The 21,353-nt window shown below is 37.6% G+C and overlaps 1 protein-coding gene across 1 annotated transcript; it reads right to left on the bottom strand.

Annotated features, from left to right (window-relative positions):
- Window positions 1-4,977: 4,977 nt before the first annotated feature.
- Window positions 4,978-21,249, bottom strand: LOC148954769 (RING finger protein 37). Its single transcript, XM_089087237.1, has 2 exons — window positions 20,821-21,249; window positions 4,978-6,317 (listed from the first exon to the last, which is right to left on the bottom strand). The coding sequence occupies exons 1-2, from the start codon at window positions 21,166-21,168 to the stop codon at window positions 5,577-5,579; spliced, it is 1,089 nt and encodes a 362-aa protein (XP_088943363.1). The 5' UTR covers window positions 21,169-21,249; the 3' UTR covers window positions 4,978-5,576.
- Window positions 21,250-21,353: the final 104 nt, after the last annotated feature.

Consider the following 21,353-nt stretch of genomic DNA (forward strand, 5'->3'; position numbering starts at 1 on the left):
CAGCCCCTTTCATATACGGAATAATTTCTGTTAGTTTTAAGTTTTAACGTCGTTCCTTACTTTCAGTTAAAAAAACTTGTTTTTTTTTAAATTCTATGACAATAAGAACTGAAGAAAAGGCACAAAGAGATAAAAATCGGAATGATAACAATATACGTGTAATGTAAATGTAAGCGAGATGAGTTTACTCCCCCCCCCCTATCTCCTTTGTGTTCTTTAAGCCAGCGATTTTTGTCCATAGTTTTTTTTTTATAATACCAGATTTTTTGGTCTTAATATCGCATTCTACCACTTGAAGTATATTCATGTACACATGCATAACAGAGACATTTTAAATGACGAATGTAAAAATAAAAAAGGAGGGTGGTTTCCAGACAGTGGGAAAAAAGTGGACGAAAAGACAAAACAGATATTTAAGCAAGGACCTCCACCAAACCGTCCTCAGCGCTCAACACGAAAAAGAGAGGAAAGGAGAAAAGGGTTAAATATAAGACAAGAAAAAACTAACTTTTTAAAGTAAACTGTAACGAGACAGAGAGAGGAATGAAACAAAATCTAAGCGAAAACAAATGAAACGCCTTGGAAAAATTAGATTGGGCAAGAACTTTGTCTTTATCAAATAACGTAGCCTATCTACTTATCTGAATTGCGTCGATACGATCATATGATCTTGGTTTAAAACGAGAAGAAATGTTAGTTGATTGTCGTTGTATTAAATCATCGCTAACTGGGTTTATAATGCAAATTTAATAGAATTTACATTTAATACGGAATAGCTTGGTATTTGAAACAAATTAAATAAAATGGAGATTTAAAAAATAAAATTTAATACAAAGAGAATCAAATAACAATCCTTCTCATTTTAAACTGAGAACAATTGACTATATCACCACAAATCAGGTCAGTAAACAGCCTGCATTAATCGCTAGGGACAGAATTCGTTCATAATATGATCTTTGGACCGTCTTTTATTTGTTTATGCTTTAGTCTTTTCTCTTCCTCTTTACAGTTGATTTTAAAAGGTTAGTTTCTTTCTTGTTTTGTATTTTAATTTCTTTTTGTTTATATTTCGTGCTGAGGACTGACGACGACTTGGCACAGGTCCTTGCCAAAATATCTGCTTTGTCTTTTTGTTTGCGCCTTTTCTGCTAGCTGAAAACCCCCCTCGCCCTGGGTTTCTTAATTATTTTAAGTTTCAAAATTCCAAAAACCCATCATAACATAAGCCTCGCCATGCGTTGTACCAATTTTGGAAAAACTATATTACAAGTTAATTAAAAACGGATAGGACAAAAACACAATGTTTCGCTTCTATCAGTAGATTTTCAGTTAATGGTAATTAAATTCGTTCAACTACCAAATCATTGCTTTGTGTAGTTAGCCTGTTTTAGTTATTATAACAATTACTCCTACTGACAACTTAATGTAGCACCACACCACCTGAGACCAACATAGCTGTACAGGCTCTTCCTTCCCCTAATCTTCCTAAAGGTTTCCCCTTTCCATACCCTGTACAAAAAAAAAATAAAATAATAATAATAACAAATCTCGAGGTATCTTCTCTTCTCACAGCTCCAACGCTATTTGGAACCAGCAAGAGGTTAGCATGAATTCGAGAATAATGTCCAAAAAGCGGGTCTTTTCTCTTCTATGCAGTCAATACTTGGCAATTGAATGCAACTCACTTCCAGGGTTGCCACCCCTACTGATTTATCACTATTTATAGTGACTTTTTTGTGCGCTAAACAAAAAAAAATCACTATTTTTGCCAATAAACCACTACATTACTAAAGAGAATCCCTAAATCAAACAGAAAATCACAAAAATCTAGTGATTTTTTGTCACCGGCTTGCAACCCTGCTCACTTCCTTGATATGGAAGTATTCAGCTACTCTTGTCCATGAAAATCCTGAAAATACAATACACCAACATAATCTCAAATGTTGATATACTCTGCCACCACTTCAATATTAAGCATACCACAATGGTTGTCAAATACGAAAGACTGCACAGGCTCAGCGTCCTTTTTTTGTTTATTTTGTTTAAAATTTAGGTCAACAAAGTGTCAATATCAAGCCGCCTGAGAAGACCGAATGAACAAATCATCAAGCGAACACTTATATCAGTCTCTCGGCCAGATTGACGTGGGCAACCAGTTAGTCAATTGGAGAATTGATGAAGAGTTCTCAGAAACAACTTTGAGCCCCTGGTGGATTTCGAAAGACTGGCAGAAGATGGGGTTGCTGCTGGCTACATATTAACAAAAAGATCACGGTACTGCGATAAATGAATGTTAAAATGTAGTTTTTTGGATGACAGGAAAGACGTCAACGTCTGGTTCAATTACAAGCATGTAGTTTACTCCCTGCGATTAGGTTCCAATTTACCTTAAATTATTATTTTTATCCTTCTAACTCCCAAGCCAAAACCACTACCATTGGGAACAGCAACGACCTTGACGGCGTGAAATGAACCTGAAGAGTGGGAACCTGTGAGGAAATTATAGTATAGCTAACGTCACATCATTACATATAATTTCGATTAATGGGCAGTTCTGTCAGCTGCGTTAGTATTGGTAGGTGTTTTTGGGCTACTGACGTTCTTTTAAGATGTTTTATTCATTGGCTGTTTCCTCCTCATTAGTTCGGAACCTAGTGGTTCCAGAAGACTGAATGGCAAAAAGCTAATTTAGCCATTTTCTGGTCTGTGTTTGATAGAATTCTGGAAAAGATTAAGGTCCCTTTTCAGCAACTACTCCTAAGCTCACCGATCGCACGTGATAAGAAACAAATACTTCTAAATATCTACTGTAGTGAAATAACTCATAGCTTGCGCTGTGCAGAAAAAACCGCGGTTCCTATTCGTAAAGTGAGAATTGGGTCAGAAGTTCCATGATGGCCGGAAAACCAAGCTTTGGTTAATGCGTGTCGACAAGCTAAAATGTGGTATAGTGTGTGGATTGATTCGGGCCGTCCTAAACAAGGTGTTGTAAACAGTGTTCGATTGTATACAAAGCGGCAGTTCTCCAAATGTCTCGCCTTGCATCGCTATCGTGTGATTGATGAAAATAGTGAGTCGCTACGAGTCAATCCAATTAAAATTTGGAAGTTCGTAAAAAAGAATCGATATACTAAAGCACCTAGCAATGAATCCGTCCCTAGTAAAAGTGAATTGAATACTTATTTTGCGAGCAAGTTTGCTGCACCTGATCCTGAATTGGAGTGCAAGTTTGAGAGAGATCTTGATCTCTGTTTAGAATCTTTGGAACCGGATCTTGGTCACTCAGTGAGTGTGTCGGATATTCATTTGGCTATTCATAAACAAAAAAAGAAGTAATCTAAAGGAGTAGATAATATCTGTGGTATGCATCTGATTCTCGGTAGTGATCTGTTAATAGTACATTTAGCACTTATGTTCCAAATGATTTTTAGTTGTGGTCTAGTGCGAGATATTTTTTGTACCGGTGTAATCACCCCTGTCATATAGAAAGGTAAAGACCCATCTGAATGTTGTTCTTACCGCCCGATAACCGTTGCTCCCGTTTTTTGTAAATTGTTAGAGTTATTAGTTATTGAGGAGATAAAGTATGTTTGTAGTACGCCAGACTCGCAGTTCGGTTTCAAGAGAAATATTAGCCGCGAGTACGTGCATAGCCTATTGTCTAATGTTTTGTTGGATGCAGATGCTAAAGGTGAAACCGTGGTACTTGCAGGCCACGACGTCCGCGGGGCCTTTGATTCGGGTATCCCTGCCCAACTGCTTGTCTCTGCGTTTAAGAGAGGTCTTGACAGATCTATAATTGCTACTTGTAGGAACATGCATTTTAAGTTGAAGGTTAGAGTAACAGTACTAAAAACCAGATCCCGACTGTATCCGCTTTCCTCATACCAGTACGAAAAGGTATTCGCCAAGGGGCTTCATCATCACCGCTTCTTTATAATAACAGCATCATCGAGGCTCAGTAGACAGTGAAACCGTGCTTTATTTTTCGTGGAATTGATTTGTCTCTTGTTAATTATGCCGATGACATTTTAAATCTGAGTAGATCTGTCAGTGGCATAGAGAGTAATTTCAGAGTTTTGTCTAACGAATAAGCTAGCATAGGCCTAGAATTCAACTCCAGCAAAAGCGAGGTGGTTGTCTTCAATTGTTGTAAGAAAGAGTTGGCACCTGTCATATTTGCACTAGGTAGTAATACTGTTACTGCAGCAGCATCAACGACTTACCTTGGTTTGTCAATTGGGTCTAATCTTAAAGCTACACAGTCCTGTCTAATAAATGATCTCTAACAGAAAGTCCAAAAAATATATGGGATGATTTTATCATGCAAACGCCTATACAACCGCCGCATTCTAGAACGGATCTTCAATTCCTTTGCCACCTCTCATATCTTAGCTTTGTCACCTTTCTGGTCTTTGTTTACTGTTGATGATAAAAAAACAATCCGTACAGTGTTCTATAAGTTTGCAAAATATCTGCTTAGCCTTCCCCCCTGGCAAAGAAACCGCCCGATTTCATCACGTTACGGATTCGATGACCCCTTCGTCGTGATCGTGACCAGGAGGGAAAAGTTCATGAAATCTTTAGATCCAACGCATAGTATGTTTGAAGCTGTAGTTAGTATTGTTTAATGGTTGTTTTTTTATGTAAATAGTTTCGCCATTGGTTTTTGAAGTATTAATTTAAGTTTCTCGTTTGTTTAATGTATTGTTGTTTTCTTTTCATTTTATCTCTACTCCATTTTTACTTTTTTTTTATTGTTAAAGATGGGTAATAAAAATCATTCATTCATTCATTATAGCAGTATAATATTTATTTGTTATGGCTTCTCCAAATTTGCAAATCTGTGCACTTCCGCATACTTTGAGCGCTGATCCGTACATGCACTGTATCCTAAGCTACAAGCCAAACGAGTCTAAGTTATAAAAGCAAAATACAGATACTATATATTATCATTCTAACTTTTTACAAAAATATCTTGCTAACACAAATAAAAAAAGAAAAACAAAAAAAACAGTGAAACACAGCCAAATAGCAAATTGGTTGAGCAAAAAATTACTTTTGTTCAGTTGCTGAAAATGGCAAATTGTTAATTTCAAGACTGGCAATATAACACCTCATATATTACCAACAAAAAACAAACCTGAATCGAATTATTAAGGACAATACACTTTTAAAACGTGCCTTTTATCAACAATTCCTGAAAAATGTTAAAACAGGATATAAAGTAAAAAACAAAGTAAATGGTTACCTAAGCCACACCAGAAGAACAAATCTAGAACTTCATACTTTTGGATTGATTTTTGTCATGACTCTTCGTTTAATTCTTCAGTGTCACAAATTTATGATTTATGAAAGAATTGTCATATTTTTTATGTTTTAAACTGTAATGTGATACTTGTTTTATAAAACAAATTTTATCAATCTAGTAAAATTATGCAAGAAACAAAAATCGGAGACGCTTCTAAGACAGATCAAGTACCATTCTGAAGAAGATGAAGAAGATGAGATTTGATCCCCTACAAACACACATTTTAAAAATGAGCTAGTGCTATAACAAATCAACCTTAGAAACTTCACCGCCGATACCGTTTAACAACATCGCTGGCGCTGGGAATTTTCGGAGTGATTCTTGCCCTTGTTCTTTTATGCCTCACACCCTCTTCTTTAATGATTCCATTTGTAGAGCTGCTTGATATTTTTTCTATTCCTTGTTGCAAATATCGTGCAGTTTTTATATCAGTAAGCTCTTTTGAAACTTTACTTCTCACAAAATCCGATCCACTTCTTTTGATCACAAATTCATCAATTTTAGTTTTTAAGTCAGCAGCAAATATAGGCCTTACATCTGACGTGTAGCTCACACCAGTAAAGGGATCAGATGGTGATCTACCAAGTAAAGTCTGCTCAGAGTTGAATCTATCGATAGTTGACAGGTCAACTATATTCCCACTTGGCAATATCATGGGTATGCACATAATAGAATGCGTTATAGGGTCAAGAAGCTCATTTGGTATTTCAGGTAGAGCAGACTCAATGTCTGATATTGTCTGCGGTGGTTCTTCAGTACTAACCGTTTTTTTTAGAATGTCAATAACCCTAGGAATCACGGTGACTTTGTGGAGATTCTCTTTACTTGGTTCGCCCCAAATTTCCAACTTTCCAATGGATGGAATGCTTGCATTCAAGGTCTTAGTGATAACAATTTTGATTTCAGTAACACTGGTTAGTAAGTGTCTCAATCTTGTGGGGACTTCAATCTTCTTCAAGTTGGATGAACTGAGCTTGCGTTCATTGGTGACACATTCAATTTTACCCTAAAAGTAAAAAGTAAAAAACAATAGTAAAAAGACCAGAGAGGCAAAACTTCTCTTTAAACACACAGCATTGACTATTCAAAAACAGCTCTTCTTTATAGTTAATTATAAATTATTAGAACACATAAAAATTAGAGTCATATAAAAAATTAGAACAAAAGGAAATCATCTTATGTATGAAGGGGATAGTATCCTCTTAAACCTCACTATTTACGTTAAAGATTAACATTTACTGTTCTTCCAGGCATTTTAAAATACATTAAACGAAATAAATAATTTTTGAACTAAAGCAAAAAATAAAAATTTAAAAATGAAATCCATTTTAAAAATTTAAAAATGGATAAAAAGTACTATGTGTGTATATAAGATGGAATTCATAGGATGTTTATTCATAGCCGTATTTTTAAAATAATTAAGCTATTTTTGAGCTGACACGAGCATATGCTACAGGAAAATGTATTATGAAAAAAAAAAAAAAATCAACACATTCAGATATAAAGAAATGTGAAGCAATCGCATAACTGATTAAAACTACGAATAAAATGCTACAAAAAACAATTATGATATGTTTCCATTGTCCGAGTAAAACTTTGAAAACAAAATAATAAAATAAGGGTAACTGGGGCTTGAAATGCAAATTATGATTTCTCAGGTTAAAATTTTTGAGTTTTTCAGGGGGGGGAGAGGGGTTTATTAGAAAAAAATATTTCAAGAGGATGGCACCAGCCTTTCCATTTGTGTGCAGATAAGAATTTGACTAATATTACTTTCTACATTCAAAATGTCTCTACAATAAATGGGGAGCTTCCACCCTTTCAAAATACGTATTGCTCATTCATGCCAAATATTTCTCCCCAAATTAAAGGAGATTATGAGATAAATCTCTCCTACATATTGATCTGAAAGTTCTCTCATAAGCAATTAATTTTTTTCGCCTAAAACGAACTTTTGAGGCTACAGGATTCCCTTCCTCAACAAAAGAGATTTATCTGCCTCCAACGTGATAGTTGGGCGCAAGCATGCAAATAATGTATAACCGTTAATGTTACTCTGCAAACAATCCGCGGCCACAATTTCAGAAACTTGGAGCTTACATAAACAGCTTTCCGCAAGATCGGCTATTTTACTATTTTTGCTAGATAGCATTTTGGGTCAAATCAGATCGAAATTTTTGTACTGTGGCCTAAATGGCGAAATTCAGTGCTTTACCATGGCATGAGCTCGTTGGTAAACTTCAAAATGGCCCTAGAAGCTCCGTTCAGATGACTCATCCCTTGAATAAACTAAGATCACTGGTGCGACTGGATTACACAGTCGTAGGTAGTCAGAGTTGCAGTCACAGTACCAGTAGCAGTAGTAATGGCCTTCGCGTTCGTACCCTAAGCCGTTCCTAAGATAATGCAGAAACGCCTTTCCGATAACCTGGATGCATACAGTAGGCTATCTTTTGAATTACTTGAGCAGACCCCTCGAGACTCACCGAAATTTCACCTTAATATTCTTAGTCTTTTCGGACAGACCCGGGATAAAACATTCCACCCTTCCGCAATGAAAAATCCTTTCCCAGAGGGTGAGTTACTAGACTTTTTGACTATTTTGAACAAAATAGGTCCTTCTTACAATTAGAATGAGAGAGTGGAGCCAGTATTTTCAAATATAGATATGTCAAGAACATAAAAATCTTATGTCTGAACATAAACAATTATCAATATAATGAGAGAAGGCAACATAGGGTGGGTCTAATATTTTTCAACCCCACGTGGAGAAGGTTGACGACGCTCTCAACGCCAACCTGGCGTAGGGATTAAGTAAGTAAGAATAAAGATGGCTAATTCATCTCCACCAGAAAAAAGACAGAGGCTTGAAGAAGCTAATCCTTAAACTAGCACACAAAGAAATGCTGAAACTGCGTTGGTTAAATATTGTTTCCTATTCAGTAAACCATAAGATAATATTTGAAGTGTCGATACGAATTCCTCCAGCCACTACCTGGCTATTTTATTATCATATCAATACCATGGCGTAACGAGCGGGGGTATGTCAGACGCAATAATTTTAAAGGAGTAGATCTTTTAAAACCAATATAGTGCAATGCAGCTCAAGCTTAAGCCGAAAATTTCATCAAAATAGTTCTTTTTCTTAGTCAGTTGGCCACTATAAGTCAAAAGTTCATTTTCAGAGTTCTGGTTTGTCATATATTCCCCAGAATTCTTTGGGTGTTCAAACTACCTCAAATCGAGACAACAATTTTAAAAAAATAGCATAGACCTATGATAGTTAAACTGCACAGCGAAAGTATTGAGAACCACTGTTTGACCATGGAGGTAATGAAGAAGGAGATAGCGCAACTGGACCAAACGCGTGGGCCAGCTAGGTGGATCACCTTAGGGAAGTGATGGCTAAAAACATGACACGCGTGTTAGAGTTGACGCGTGAACCCGTTTTGCATGACGCGTCTTGACAATATGTGTAGTGAATTTTTTTTTGAAATATGTCAATGACAAATGGAAATATATCAATGACCTAACAGTCGTTGAAACCTGCCATGAAACCTGCCATTTTGCGATAGCGCAACTGGACCAAACACGTGGACTATCTAGGTGGATCCCCTTAGGGAAGTGATGGCTAAAAACATGAAACGCGTGTTAGTGTTGACGCGTGTTAGAGTTGACGCGTGAACCCGTTTTGCATGACGCGTCTTGACAATATGCGTAGTGAATTTTTTTTTGGCCCATATCAAGTAGCGCACTTGGGTTCTATAGAAGACCCACAGAGGACTCATTTGATCGGAAATCAAAAGTTCTAGTGCCTTTTTAAAATGATCAAAAAGATTGGAGGAAATCTAGCCTCCCTCCCACGCCCCATTTTCCCCTAAAGTTATCCGATAAAAATTTTAACATAGCCATTTGATTCAGCATAGTTAAAAATTCTAATAACTTCGCTGTTAGGGATGACATGACCCCGCATAGTCCCTGGGGAAAGGACTGTTTGCCCATTGTTCACAAATAGTTATTGGAGAATATACGGATTTTTTTTTTTTTGGGGGGGGGGATACTTCCCGGAATGATTTGAACAACGGCCAGAACTTAAATAGAAAAAACTATTTTTTTCAACTGAAAGTAAGGAGCAACATTCAAACTTGAAAGGAACAGAACTTATTACGCAAATGAGGGGACTGCCCCTTCCCCTCGCTTTTTACGCTATTTGACTTGGTGTCACAATTATTTCCAACCTGTTTGGTCACTTAAAAAGTGCACTAGAACTTTTAATTTCCATTCGAACGAGCCCTATCTCGATCTTCTAGGACCATTGGTTCTATACGATCACCCCTAAGAAAACAAAGAAAAAAAAACAAACCAAACAAACAAACATGTTTCTGTGATCTATCTTCCGGAAAAAAAAAGTCTGAGGATGAGGCAGTATGACTACAGTATGAGGCAGGAGGGGCCAGAATTTTCCTTCAAACCAAGGAGGTTATGGTTTAATTTGTATAATTACGCTTAACTTCAAATAACAGTATAATAATATGATCTTTTTCTCGAAGTATTGATGTGCAAAAGTTAAATTTTGACTTAAAGAGCCCGGTTTGAAGGGTGGCAGCCCTCTTTTCATTCAGGGTAACCCTGGTAACACTATAAAACACGAATACAAATGAAATATTTTTTTCATATCATTTATTTGGACATTGCAACTGGACTCAAGATGCTAAGCACAAATTGAGTTAGCACCCCGAAATATTTTCCTTTTGCAGCTTAGAAATACAGCTGAGAAACGTAGACCTTTTATCGATGAAACTAGGCTCATCATTCGAATCCCGCAGTCGACCATCAAGCTTCCTTTCATTTAACAACATAAATTAAGATCGGGTTTAGCAAAATCATTTGAAAATAATTAAACCACTGATCGGTAGTACTTTGTGGCCTTTCACATAATTTTAAAATAATTAAACCTCTGTTCAGTAAAAATTTGGGGCCTTTTACATAATTCTGAGTTGGCTCTTTTGATCACCTTCCAAACGAAATTGGGGTCACTATACAAGTTACTCGATAGCTTGGCTATAAACTTGGCATGATATTGCCTTAAGGCTGAAGCAAAATCGTCTTTCGTTTAGACACCAATCTCATTTATGATACTGTTGCACGGCATACCACATTCCCTCTAGATATGAAAGCAAAACTTTGATTTGGGATAGGAATCATCAAGGTAAGGATAACTTGGCATGATATTGCCTTAAGGCTGAAGCAAAATCGTCTTTCGTTTAGACACCAATCTCATTTATGATACTGTTGCACGGCATACCACATTCCCTCTAGATATGAAAGCAAAACTTTGATTTGGATAGGAATCATCAAGGTAAGGATTATTAAACCAGCCATACTTCTCAGGTCCTATACGAGCTCCGTGAACAGGAACACTGACACGCTCAACCACACCTAAGGCATGTACTAATTCGCGTAGTATATGTTCAACAGATTTTTCTCTGTATAGAAGGTAATGACGATTTTTAGGACAATTAGCTGGAAGTATAGGTAACAAACAGCCACCTATCTGAATCACTGTTCTGATCTTCCCCCTGTTCACGAGCCCACATTGGAGCACTTCAAGAAACTCTCCTAGGCCCCCTTCTTGTTTCAGTTATGAAGAACGACCTTTCTAAAAATTTCCAGACAAATGGAAATATGTCAATGACCTAAGAGTCGTTGAAACCTGCCATAAAAATTAATCAACAGCCCTATGAGCATCACAAGTGATAATGCACATGGTGCCTCGGACTTAAACATGAGAGTCAACCCTTTTGAATCCCCAATAGTAACTACAAATTTCATAAAAGCAACGACCCTTTTTAAAAATATCTCCCCCTGAAATTCGAGCATCCTCTTTGAAACATCTTGGTGACAAAACTTCTTCTAGTTTGAAGTGGAGTATTCATATTAAAACCATCATCCACAAACCTGATGCTTCTGTCTTCCTCCTTAAGTACGTTAATAAATTGTACACTCCCCTTTCTCTTCCTTTAAGCATTTATACCTCCTTTGTTCACCCTCAACTTGAATATACTTGTCAAATTTGGCATCCAGGTATTTCCTACGATGAGCCTAACAAAATTGGATCCATGCAAAAAAGAGCCCAGTGAATAATTATCCATGCAAAACAAGAGCCCTGCAAATAATTTTCAAAGAAAGTCAATTCCCATCGACTTTTCCGAAAAGACCTAGGTACCAAAGGATACTTATTTTGTGCCTCTGTATGTGAATTAAAAAAATGCAATGCTAAACACTGTTATGTAATGAATTTCCCAAGAAAGATGCTCCCCACCCCACATTTGGCACCTGATGGGCTGTTTCTCAGCATGTAGGTCTATCTATTGTATCCCCCGTTTGATGCATTACTTAAAGATATTAAAAAACCTTTGTTCCTTAAACTAGTGACAAAATTAATAAAGAATCCCAATAGAGAGAGAGAGAGAGAGAGAGAGAGAGAGAGAGAGAGAGAGAGAGAGAGAGAGAGAGAGAGAGAGAGAGAGAGAGAGAGAGAGAGAGAGAGAGAGAGAGAGAGAGAGAGAGAGAGAGAGAGAGAGAGAGAGAGAGAGAGAGAGAGAGAGAGAGAGAGAGAGAGAGAGAGAGAGAGAGAGAGAGAGAGAGAGAGAGAGAGAGAGAGAGAGAGAGAGAGAGAGAGAGAGAGAGAGAGAGAGAGAGAGAGAGAGAGAGAGAGAGAGAGAGAGAGAGAGAGAGAGAGAGAGAGAGAGAGAGAGAGAGAGAGAGAGAGAGAGAGAGAGAGAGAGAGAGAGAGAGAGAGAGAGAGAGAGAGAGAGAGAGAGAGAGAGAGAGAGAGAGAGAGAGAGAGAGAGAGAGAGAGAGAGAGAGAGAGAGAGAGAGAGAGAGAGAGAGAGAGAGAGAGAGAGAGAGAGAGAGAGAGAGAGAGAGAGAGAGAGAGAGAGAGAGAGAGAGAGAGAGAGAGAGAGAGAGAGAGAGAGAGAGAGAGAGAGAGAGAGAGAGAGAGAGAGAGAGAGAGAGAGAGAGAGAGAGAGAGAGAGAGAGAGAGAGAGAGAGAGAGAGAGAGAGAGAGAGAGAGAGAGAGAGAGAGAGAGAGAGAGAGAGAGAGAGAGAGAGAGAGAGAGAGAGAGAGAGAGAGAGAGAGAGAGAGAGAGAGAGAGAGAGAGAGAGAGAGAGAGAGAGAGAGAGAGAGAGAGAGAGAGAGAGAGAGAGAGAGAGAGAGAGAGAGAGAGAGAGAGAGAGAGAGAGAGAGAGAGAGAGAGAGAGAGAGAGAGAGAGAGAGAGAGAGAGAGAGAGAGAGAGAGAGAGAGAGAGAGAGAGAGAGAGAGAGAGAGAGAGAGAGAGAGAGAGAGAGAGAGAGAGAGAGAGAGAGAGAGAGAGAGAGAGAGAGAGAGAGAGAGAGAGAGAGAGAGAGAGAGAGAGAGAGAGAGAGAGAGAGAGAGAGAGAGAGAGAGAGAGAGAGAGAGAGAGAGAGAGAGAGAGAGAGAGAGAGAGAGAGAGAGAGGAGAGAGAGATGATGAGAGAGAGATTGAGTGAGAGGAAGGATCTTTCCATGGAGGGATTTTTCATGGGGGAAGAGAATTTTCATGAAGGGGGCGCTGGATTTCCCAGCATTATTTAAAAAAAAAAAAATCAGAAATCATAGGCAGCAAAAAAAACGCTGCCTAAGTAAAGAACGATGTTGGCACAATGTATTATTTTGTTTTCCTTTAGACCAGGGCACTTCGAATCGAAGGAGTTGTCGTAGAAACTTCGAAAAGGGCTCATTCGATTGGAAGGCACCTAACACCCCTTCCACGCCCACTATTTCCCCAAACACATCCAATCCAAATTTTGAGAAGGCCATTTTGTTCAACGTGGTTGATTTCCAGATAGAAATTATGTTTTTAGAAGGACACTCCCCCCAGAGCCCTCAGGGAAAACGTTGTAAGTTATAACCCAGGGGCATGTAAGGTTTTTATAGATAGCGTTATCATAAAATCTTCAAAAGGGCTCATTCAATTGGAAATTAAGAGGGCTAGTGCCCCTTTTAAATGTTGAAAGTGATTGGAGGGTAACTAACCACCCTCTCACGCCCACCATTTCCCCAGACACATCCAATCAAAATTTTCAGATAGCCATTTTGTTCAATGTAGTTGAAAGGTCTGGAAAGTAGGTCTTTGAGGATGACACTCCCACCAGAGCCCTAAGGGCTAAGGTTAAAAGTCATGCCCTGGGGGTATGTAAGGTTTTTATTGAAAGCTTCGTCGTAGAAACTTGAAAAAGGGCTCATGTGATTAGAAATTCAAAGGGCTAGTGCCATTTTTAATAGTTGAAAATGAATGGAGGGCAACTAACCCCCTCTCACGGCCACCATTTCCCCAAAAACATTCAATCAAATTTTTGAGATAGCCATTTCGTTCAACGTAGATGAAAGGTCTGGAAATTATGTCTATGAGGATGACAACCCCCCCCCCCACAGCCCTCAGGGCAAGGGTTGTCAGTTATGCCCTTGGGGTATATAAGGTATATATAGAAAGCAATGTTGTACAAACTTCAAAAAGGGCTGATTCGCCTGGAAATTGAAAGGGCTGGTGCCCTTTCTGATAGTCGAGAATGATTGAAGGGCAACTAATCTCCCCTCTCACGCCCGCCGTTTCCCCAAACACTTCCAATCAAAATTTTGAGATATCCATTCTGTTCAATATAGCTGACAGTTCTGGAAATTAGGTCTTTGAGGATGATAACCCCCCCAGACCCCTCAGGGCAAGGGTTGTAAGTTATGCCCTGGGGGCATATAAGGTTTTTATAGGAAGTTTTGTCGTAGAAACTTCAAAAATGGCTCATTTAATTGGAAACTGAAAGGGCCAGTGTTTTTAATAATCGATTATGTATTTAAGGATGACAAACCCCCCAGAACCTCCAGGGCAAAGGTTGCAAGTTATACCCAGGGGCATATAAAGTTTTATAGATAGCTTTGTCGTAGAAATTTCAAAAGGGGTTCATTCAATTGGAAACTGAGAGGGCTAGTGCCCTAATGAAGTCGAAAGTGATTGGAGAGTAACTAACCCCCCTCTCACTCCCACCATTTCCCCAAACAAATCCAATCAAAATCTTCAGATAGCCATTTTGTTCAACATAGTTGAAAGTTCTGGAAATTAGGTCTTTGAGGATGACACTCGCCCCAGAGCCCTAAGGGCTAAGGTTGTAAGTTTTGCCCTGGGGCCATTTAAGGTTTTTATCGAAAGATTTTTCGTAGAAACTTGAAAAAGGGCTCATTTGATTGGAAATTCAAAGAGCTAGTCCTCTTTTTAATAGTAGAAAGTGATTAGAAGCCAACTAACGACCCTTCTAAGCCCACCATTTCCCCAAACACATCTAATCAAAATTTTGAGGTAGCCATTTTGTTCAATACAGTTGAAAGTTCTAGAAATTATTTCTTTGAGCAGGACACACTCCTCCCACAGCCATCTGGGCAAGGGTTATAAGGTATGCCCTGGGGGCATATAAGGTTTTTATTGAAAGCTTTGTCGTAGAAACTTGAAAAAGGGCTCATTTGATTGGAAATTCAAATGGCTAGGGCTCTTTTCAATAGTTGAAAGTGATTGGAAGCCAACTAACAACCCTTCTAAGCCCACCATTTCCCCAAACGCATCCAATCAAAATTTTGAGATAGCCATTTTGTTCAATTCAGTTGAAAGTTCTGGAAATTATGTCTTTGAGCAGGACACACTCCCCCCCCACATTCTTCAGGGTAAGGGTTATAAGTTATGCCCTGGGGGCATATAAGGATTTTCTTGAAAGCTTTGTTGTAGAAACTTGAAAAAGGGCTTATTTGATTGGAAATTCAAAGGGCTAGTGCCCTTTTTAATAGCCGAAAGTGATTGGACGGCTACTAAACCCCCTCTCACGCCCACCAATTCCCCAAACAGATCCAATCGAAATTTTTAGATAGCCATTTTGTTCAACGTAGTTGAAAGTTCTAGAAATTAGGTCTTTGAGGATGACAATTCCCTCACAGCCCTCAGGGTTTTAAGTTATGCCCTGGGGGCACATAAGATTTTTTTATAGAAAACTTTGTCGTAGAAACTTCAAAAAGGGCTCATTTGATTGGATATTGAAATGGCTAGTGGCCTTTTTAATAGTTGAAAATGATTGGAGGGAAACTAACCCCCCTCTCACGCCCACCATATCCCCAAACACATTTAATCAAAATTTAGAGATAGCCATTTTGTTCAGTATAGTTGAAAGTTCTGGAAATTATGTAATTAAGGATGACAAGCCCCCCAGAGCCCCCAGGGCAAAGGTTGCAAGTTATACCCAGAGGCATATAAAGTTTTATAGATAGCTTTGTCGTAGAAATTTCGAATGGGGTTCATTCAATTGGAAACTGAGAGGGCTAGTGCCTTTTTGAAGTCGAAAGTGATTGGAGGGTGACTAACCCCCCCCTCACTCCCACCATTTCCCCAAACAAATCCAATCAAAATTTTCAAATAACCATTTTGTACAACGTTGTTGAAAGTTCTGGAAATTAGGTCTTTGAGGATGACACTCCCCCCAGAGCCCTAAGGGCTAAGGTTGTAAGTTATGCCCTGGGGCCATATAAGGTTTATATCAAAAGATTTGTCGTAGAAACTTGAAAAAGGGCTCATTCGATTGAAAATTCAAAGGGCTAGTGCCCTGTTTAATAGTAGAGAGTGATTGGAAGGCAACTAACACCCCTTCTAAGCCCACCCTTTCCCCAAACACATCCAATCAAAATTTTGAGATAGCCATTTTGTTCAACACAGTTGAAAGTTCTGGAAATTATTTATTTGAGCAGGACACACTCCCCTCACAGTCTTCTGGGTAAGGGTTATAAGATATGCCCTGGGGGCATATAAGGTTTTTATTGAAAGCTTTGTCGTAGATACTTGAAAAAGGGCTCATTCGATTGGAAATTCAAATGGCTAGTGGTCTTTTTAATAGTCGAAAGTGACTGGAAACCAACTAACAACCCTTCTAAGCTCACCATTTCCCAAAACACATCCAATCAAAATGTTGATATAGCCATTTTGTTCAACTTAGTCGAAAGTTCTGGAAATTATATCTTTGAGCAGGACACACTCCCCCCCCCACAGTCTTCAGGGCAAGGGTTATAAGGTATGCCCTGGGGGCATATAAGGATTTTCTTGAAAGCTTTGTTGTAGAAACTTGAAAAACGGCTCAAAAAGGGCTCATTTGATTGGATATTGAAATGGCTAGTGGTCTTTTTAATAGTTGAAAATGATTGGAGGGAAACTAACCCCCTCTCACGCTGACCATTTCCAAAAACACATACAATCAATATTTTGAGATAGCCATTTTGTCGAATGTAGTTGAAAATTTTGGAAATTAGGTCTTTCAGGATGACAACCCCAAAAGCCCTCAGGGCTAAGTTTGTAAGCTATGTCCTGGGGACATATAATGTTTTTATAAAAAGTGTTGTTGTAAAATTTTTAAAAAGGGCTTATTTAATTGTAAATTGAAAGGGCTATTGCCGTTTTTAATAGTCGAAAGTATTCGGAGGGAGAATCCCCCCCCCGTCACGCCCATCATTTTCCCAAGCATTTCCTATCAACACTTTGTTACGATGAATTGAATCAACATGGTTGAAAGATCCCGAATTTGTGTCATTGAGGATAACAATCCTCCCCCCATTATCCTCATCAAAAGGACCGTAAGTTATTCCTTTGGGGCAAATGAGCTTTTTACGGAAAGTTTTGTTGTAGAAGCTTCAAAAAGGGCTCATTTGATTGTAAATTGAGAAGACTGGTGCTTTTTTCATTAGTAGAAAGTGATCAAAGGGCAAATGCCCCCCCCCCCCCGCCCATAATTTCCCCAAACACTTCCAATCAAAATTTTGAGATAGCCATTTTGTTCAGCGTATTAGAATGGTCTGGAAAGTATGTCTTTAAGGATAACAAAACCCCCAGCACTCAGGGTAAGGGTTGTAAATTATATGTTGGGGACATATACTGTTTTTATAGAAAGCATGGTCATATAAACTTTGGAGGGGGCTCATTGGATTGGTAATCAGACGCTCTAGTGTTCTTTTTAAGAGTCAAAGTGATTGGAGGGCAGCTACACGCCACCCCTCCACACATACACACTCATGTCGTATTGTTCCAAAATGCATCTAATAGAAATTTTGAGATAGCCATTCTATTCAAAATAGTCTAAATATCATATAACAAGGCCTTGGTGTTGATACAACCCCCCAGAGATCAGGGGCAAGGGTTGTAAGCTATGCCCAAGGGGTATTTAAGACTTTTATGGAAGGGATGGTTGTTTAACTTTAGAAGAGGCTCAGTCTTTCTTCCCGTAAAAATCTATACGCATAGAAAATGAACTGAAATTAATTAAAAAAACTATATCAAAAAATGATCTCTTGAAAAAAGTGAGGGGCTACTATGAACACAAAATAACAAAAATTGACTAAAATAATCTACCAAGAATACATAAACCACAAATCAGTATCAATAAATAAATGAAACTCAAAACAAACAGAAATTAAAATAAATAAGAGTCAAACTCAAAATGAGCAGAAATTAATATGAGTAGGGTTCTAAATACCAAGCTTTCTAAAAGCCAGAATATAATTTGTACTTTACTGAAAAAAATACTTTTAAATATTTTCGCTTTTCTAACTTTAAGAAATGAAAAATCAATTAAGATCCTAAGGAACAAATATCAGCATATGTACATTCAACTGACAACACAGATTTTTTTCAGTAAATTCATTTGAATTACTTTCAATAAAGTACAAATGATATTCTGACTTTTAGAAAGCTTGGGGTTTAGAACCCTACTTATATCAATTTATGCTTGTTTTGAGTTTGACTCTTATTTATTTTAATTTCTGTTTGTTTTGGCTTTCATTTATTTATTGATACTGATTTGTGGTAGTTGTATTCTTGGTAGATTATTTGATTCTATTTCTGTTTATAGCTGTCCCGCCTCCAACACCCTCTTTCCCCCCAAAGTTATCCAATCAAAATTTGGAGATAGCCATTTTGTTCAACATAGTTAAAAGATTCAATAAATATGCTTTTGGAGATTACATGACCCCCCCCCCCATAGCCCCTGGGGAAAGGTATTTAAGTTATACAATTTGCCTATGACATTGAATAATCTAGAGGGTCTTTCTGTAGGGGGGATTTTTCTGTGGAGGAGGAGACTGGTTTCCTGGCATTATTTAAAAACAATCAGAAATTAAAAGAACAAAACAAGTTTTTTCACTGGAAGCCCTTGTAACAATAACAATCATTATAATTGAAAAGAGGGTACTAGTGCATAGTTAGGCCTACTCAGAAGGAAACAATATATGATTCCAAAAACAAGTTAAAAAAATTCTAAATACTTAATTATATCTTTCATAAAAGCACTTCAATGTGCACATATATAGCCAAAATTATATGAGAAATAATTACCTTAATTTAAATTTCTGGGCAAAATAAGGTCCAATGTTGGATCTCTTTAGCTCAGATGTTGAGATGACAACTTCTTCTTCTTTGGCGAGAAGAAGACTATTGAAGACAACTAACCAGAGGGTTGTGACTGTGTTTACAGTCCAGTGAAAAACTTTTCAACTAGGAGATTACTAGAGTAGATGGAATTTAAGCCCACTTAGTAATGGTGAACATGGATGGGCATGGTCAAGGGTAGAGTCACTGTGGTTTGTCATTTTTCTGTGGTTTAGAGTAGACACCAACACACAACATCAGTTTCTTGTAGACTTTGCAAGTTGGTTGGGTATGACAAGCAGCATCAGCATCCAAGCCCAACTCCTTTATGTATATACATACATAGTAATCACTATTTGTGAGACACAGATGATGAGTCTTTGGCTCAGTTGTTGAGATGACAACTTCTTCTTCTTTAGCAAGAAGAAGACTATTGAAGACAATTAACAAGAGGGTTGTGACTGTGTTTACAGCCCAGTCACAAACTTTTCAACTAGGAGATTACTAGAGTAGATGGAATTTAAGCCCACTTAGTAATGGTGAACATGGTCAAGGGTAGAGTTGCTGTGGTTTGTCATTTTTCTGTGGTTTAGAGTAGACACCAACACACAACATCAGTTTCTTGTAGACTATGCAAGTTGATAGGGTATGACAAGCAGCATCAGCATCCAAGCCCAACTCCTTTATGTATATACATACATAGTAGTTACTATTTTTGAGACACAGATGAAGAGTAGTTCTAGTCTTATCTTGAAGGTTTGGTCTCTGTGTTTGGTGGGTCTTCTTTTGAAAACTTAGCTGATTTCAAAGACATGGTTTCCTGACTTAAACAGTTACAGTCATTGATGAAACTTTGGCTAAAAAAGTTTTGTCTGATTCTGCACTTAACCCAGGGCTTTTTAAGTTTCTTAAAAAGCCCAGGGCTTTTTCTGGGCTTTTACCTGACTTATGCATAAAGTGATTATACCACTTGATGCCTTTTTTTATGCTGATTACAAATATAGTAATCATTTCTATCAGAAATGAATTTCAGTCCCTCCCCCTATATATGCCAATTCAGGGTATATATTTCTACAACCTAACCGAACCCTGAATTGGCATATATAGGGGGGGGGGGCTCAAATTCATTTCCAATAGAAATGATTATTATATTGGTAATCAGCATAAAAAAAAGCATTGAATGGTGTATTCACTTTATTCCTAACTCAATAATATGATTTGATAGAAATTTACCTTTTTTTTTTATCTACCTTAGACATGGCAAATCAATGTTTGTGAATTGTATAACTTTAAAAAATGGATATATAATGAAATAATAAGTTTGAAACTCTTTTTATACCCAAAAACTATAGAAAGAATTTATTATTTTCAAGGGTCTAAAAAGGGCTTAAAACTGAATTTGCAACAAAGGCAATTATTATATTTAGAAAGAGTATAAAAATAGCATCAAATGGTATGTTCACTTTATTTGTAGATAAATAATATCAACTGCTTTATCTTTACCAAAAAGAGCACTGAATAGAGGGTCAATATATACCAAATCATATTATTGAGTTAGGAATAAAGTGAATAGCCTACACCATTCGATGCCTTTTTTATTTCTGATTACAAATATAATAAGCATTTCTATCGGAAATGAATTTCAGCCCCCCCCCCTATATAGGCTATACCTAATACACCATTCAATGCCTTTTTTTATCCTTATTACAAATATAATAAGAATTTATAACACAAATGAAATTCAGCCCCCCCCCCCCTAGATAGGCTATATGTAACCTAGCCTAGCCACCCCAACCTAACCCTGAATCGGCGTATATAGGGGGGGGGGCTAAAATTCATTTATGATAGAAATGATTATTATATTCTTAATCAGCATAAAAAAAGGCATCGAATGGTGTATTCACTTTAGTCCGAACTCAATAATATGATTTGGTATATATTGACTGAATAGAGAATTTAGTGGAGGCAAGGCCTATATTTTCCCCCAAGGCTGTCTGATTTCTACCCTATAACAACCTAAGAAATGAAAGCATGAAGAGTACAAACCTTAAAATTATTGTTTTGAAGCATAAGCAGTTCTTCCTTAAGATTCCAATATCTAGACAGAAGATGAAATCCACTTGAATCTTTACTTTTGATGTAGAATTCAAAGCTAATTGACTTGTGACTTCTAACATTTGGAATAATCCTGATGCTTTCTAAATTCCAGGGAAAGGGGGGCACAACTGTTAAGGACACAGGGCATCTAATGTAGTGACTAAACATAAAGCTGTTGCTCTCCAGACTATTAAATGACTTTAGCAAGTTAGATACAGGATATTCATCTGATTCAACACTATCAATATGAACATTAGCTCTAGGATTTATTGCTTCAGAACAAAGGTTTAAAGCCATTTCTGCAGAACAAAGGTTTAAACTCTTGTTAATCAAAATAGTCCACAACAATCAATTAAGAATGTTTCATGACTTTCATGAGAAAACACATATCACTTGTTGTAAATTCAAAAATAATATTGTTTAATACCATCTATATAAATCGCTGTCTAATAAATATTAGAAAGCACTACCAAAATTTGCAA

Source organism: Artemia sp. Qi Xiang Cuo, chromosome 3, assembly GCF_049724085.1.
Source record: "Artemia sp. Qi Xiang Cuo chromosome 3, ASM4972408v1, whole genome shotgun sequence".
NCBI classification, from domain to species: Eukaryota; Metazoa; Arthropoda; class Branchiopoda; order Anostraca; family Artemiidae; genus Artemia; species Artemia sp. Qi Xiang Cuo.

What these genes read in the sequence shown, in the direction of transcription:
- LOC148954769 (XM_089087237.1), bottom strand. Translation starts at nt 21,168, where the DNA reads ATGGCTTTAAACCTTTGTTCTGAAGCAATAAATCCTAGAGCTAATGTT. An exon ending in TTCAAAACAATAATTTTAAG is followed by an intron (nt 6,318 to 20,820) that starts GTTTGTACTCTT and finishes TTTTACTTTTAG; the next exon opens with GGTAAAATTGAATGTGTCAC.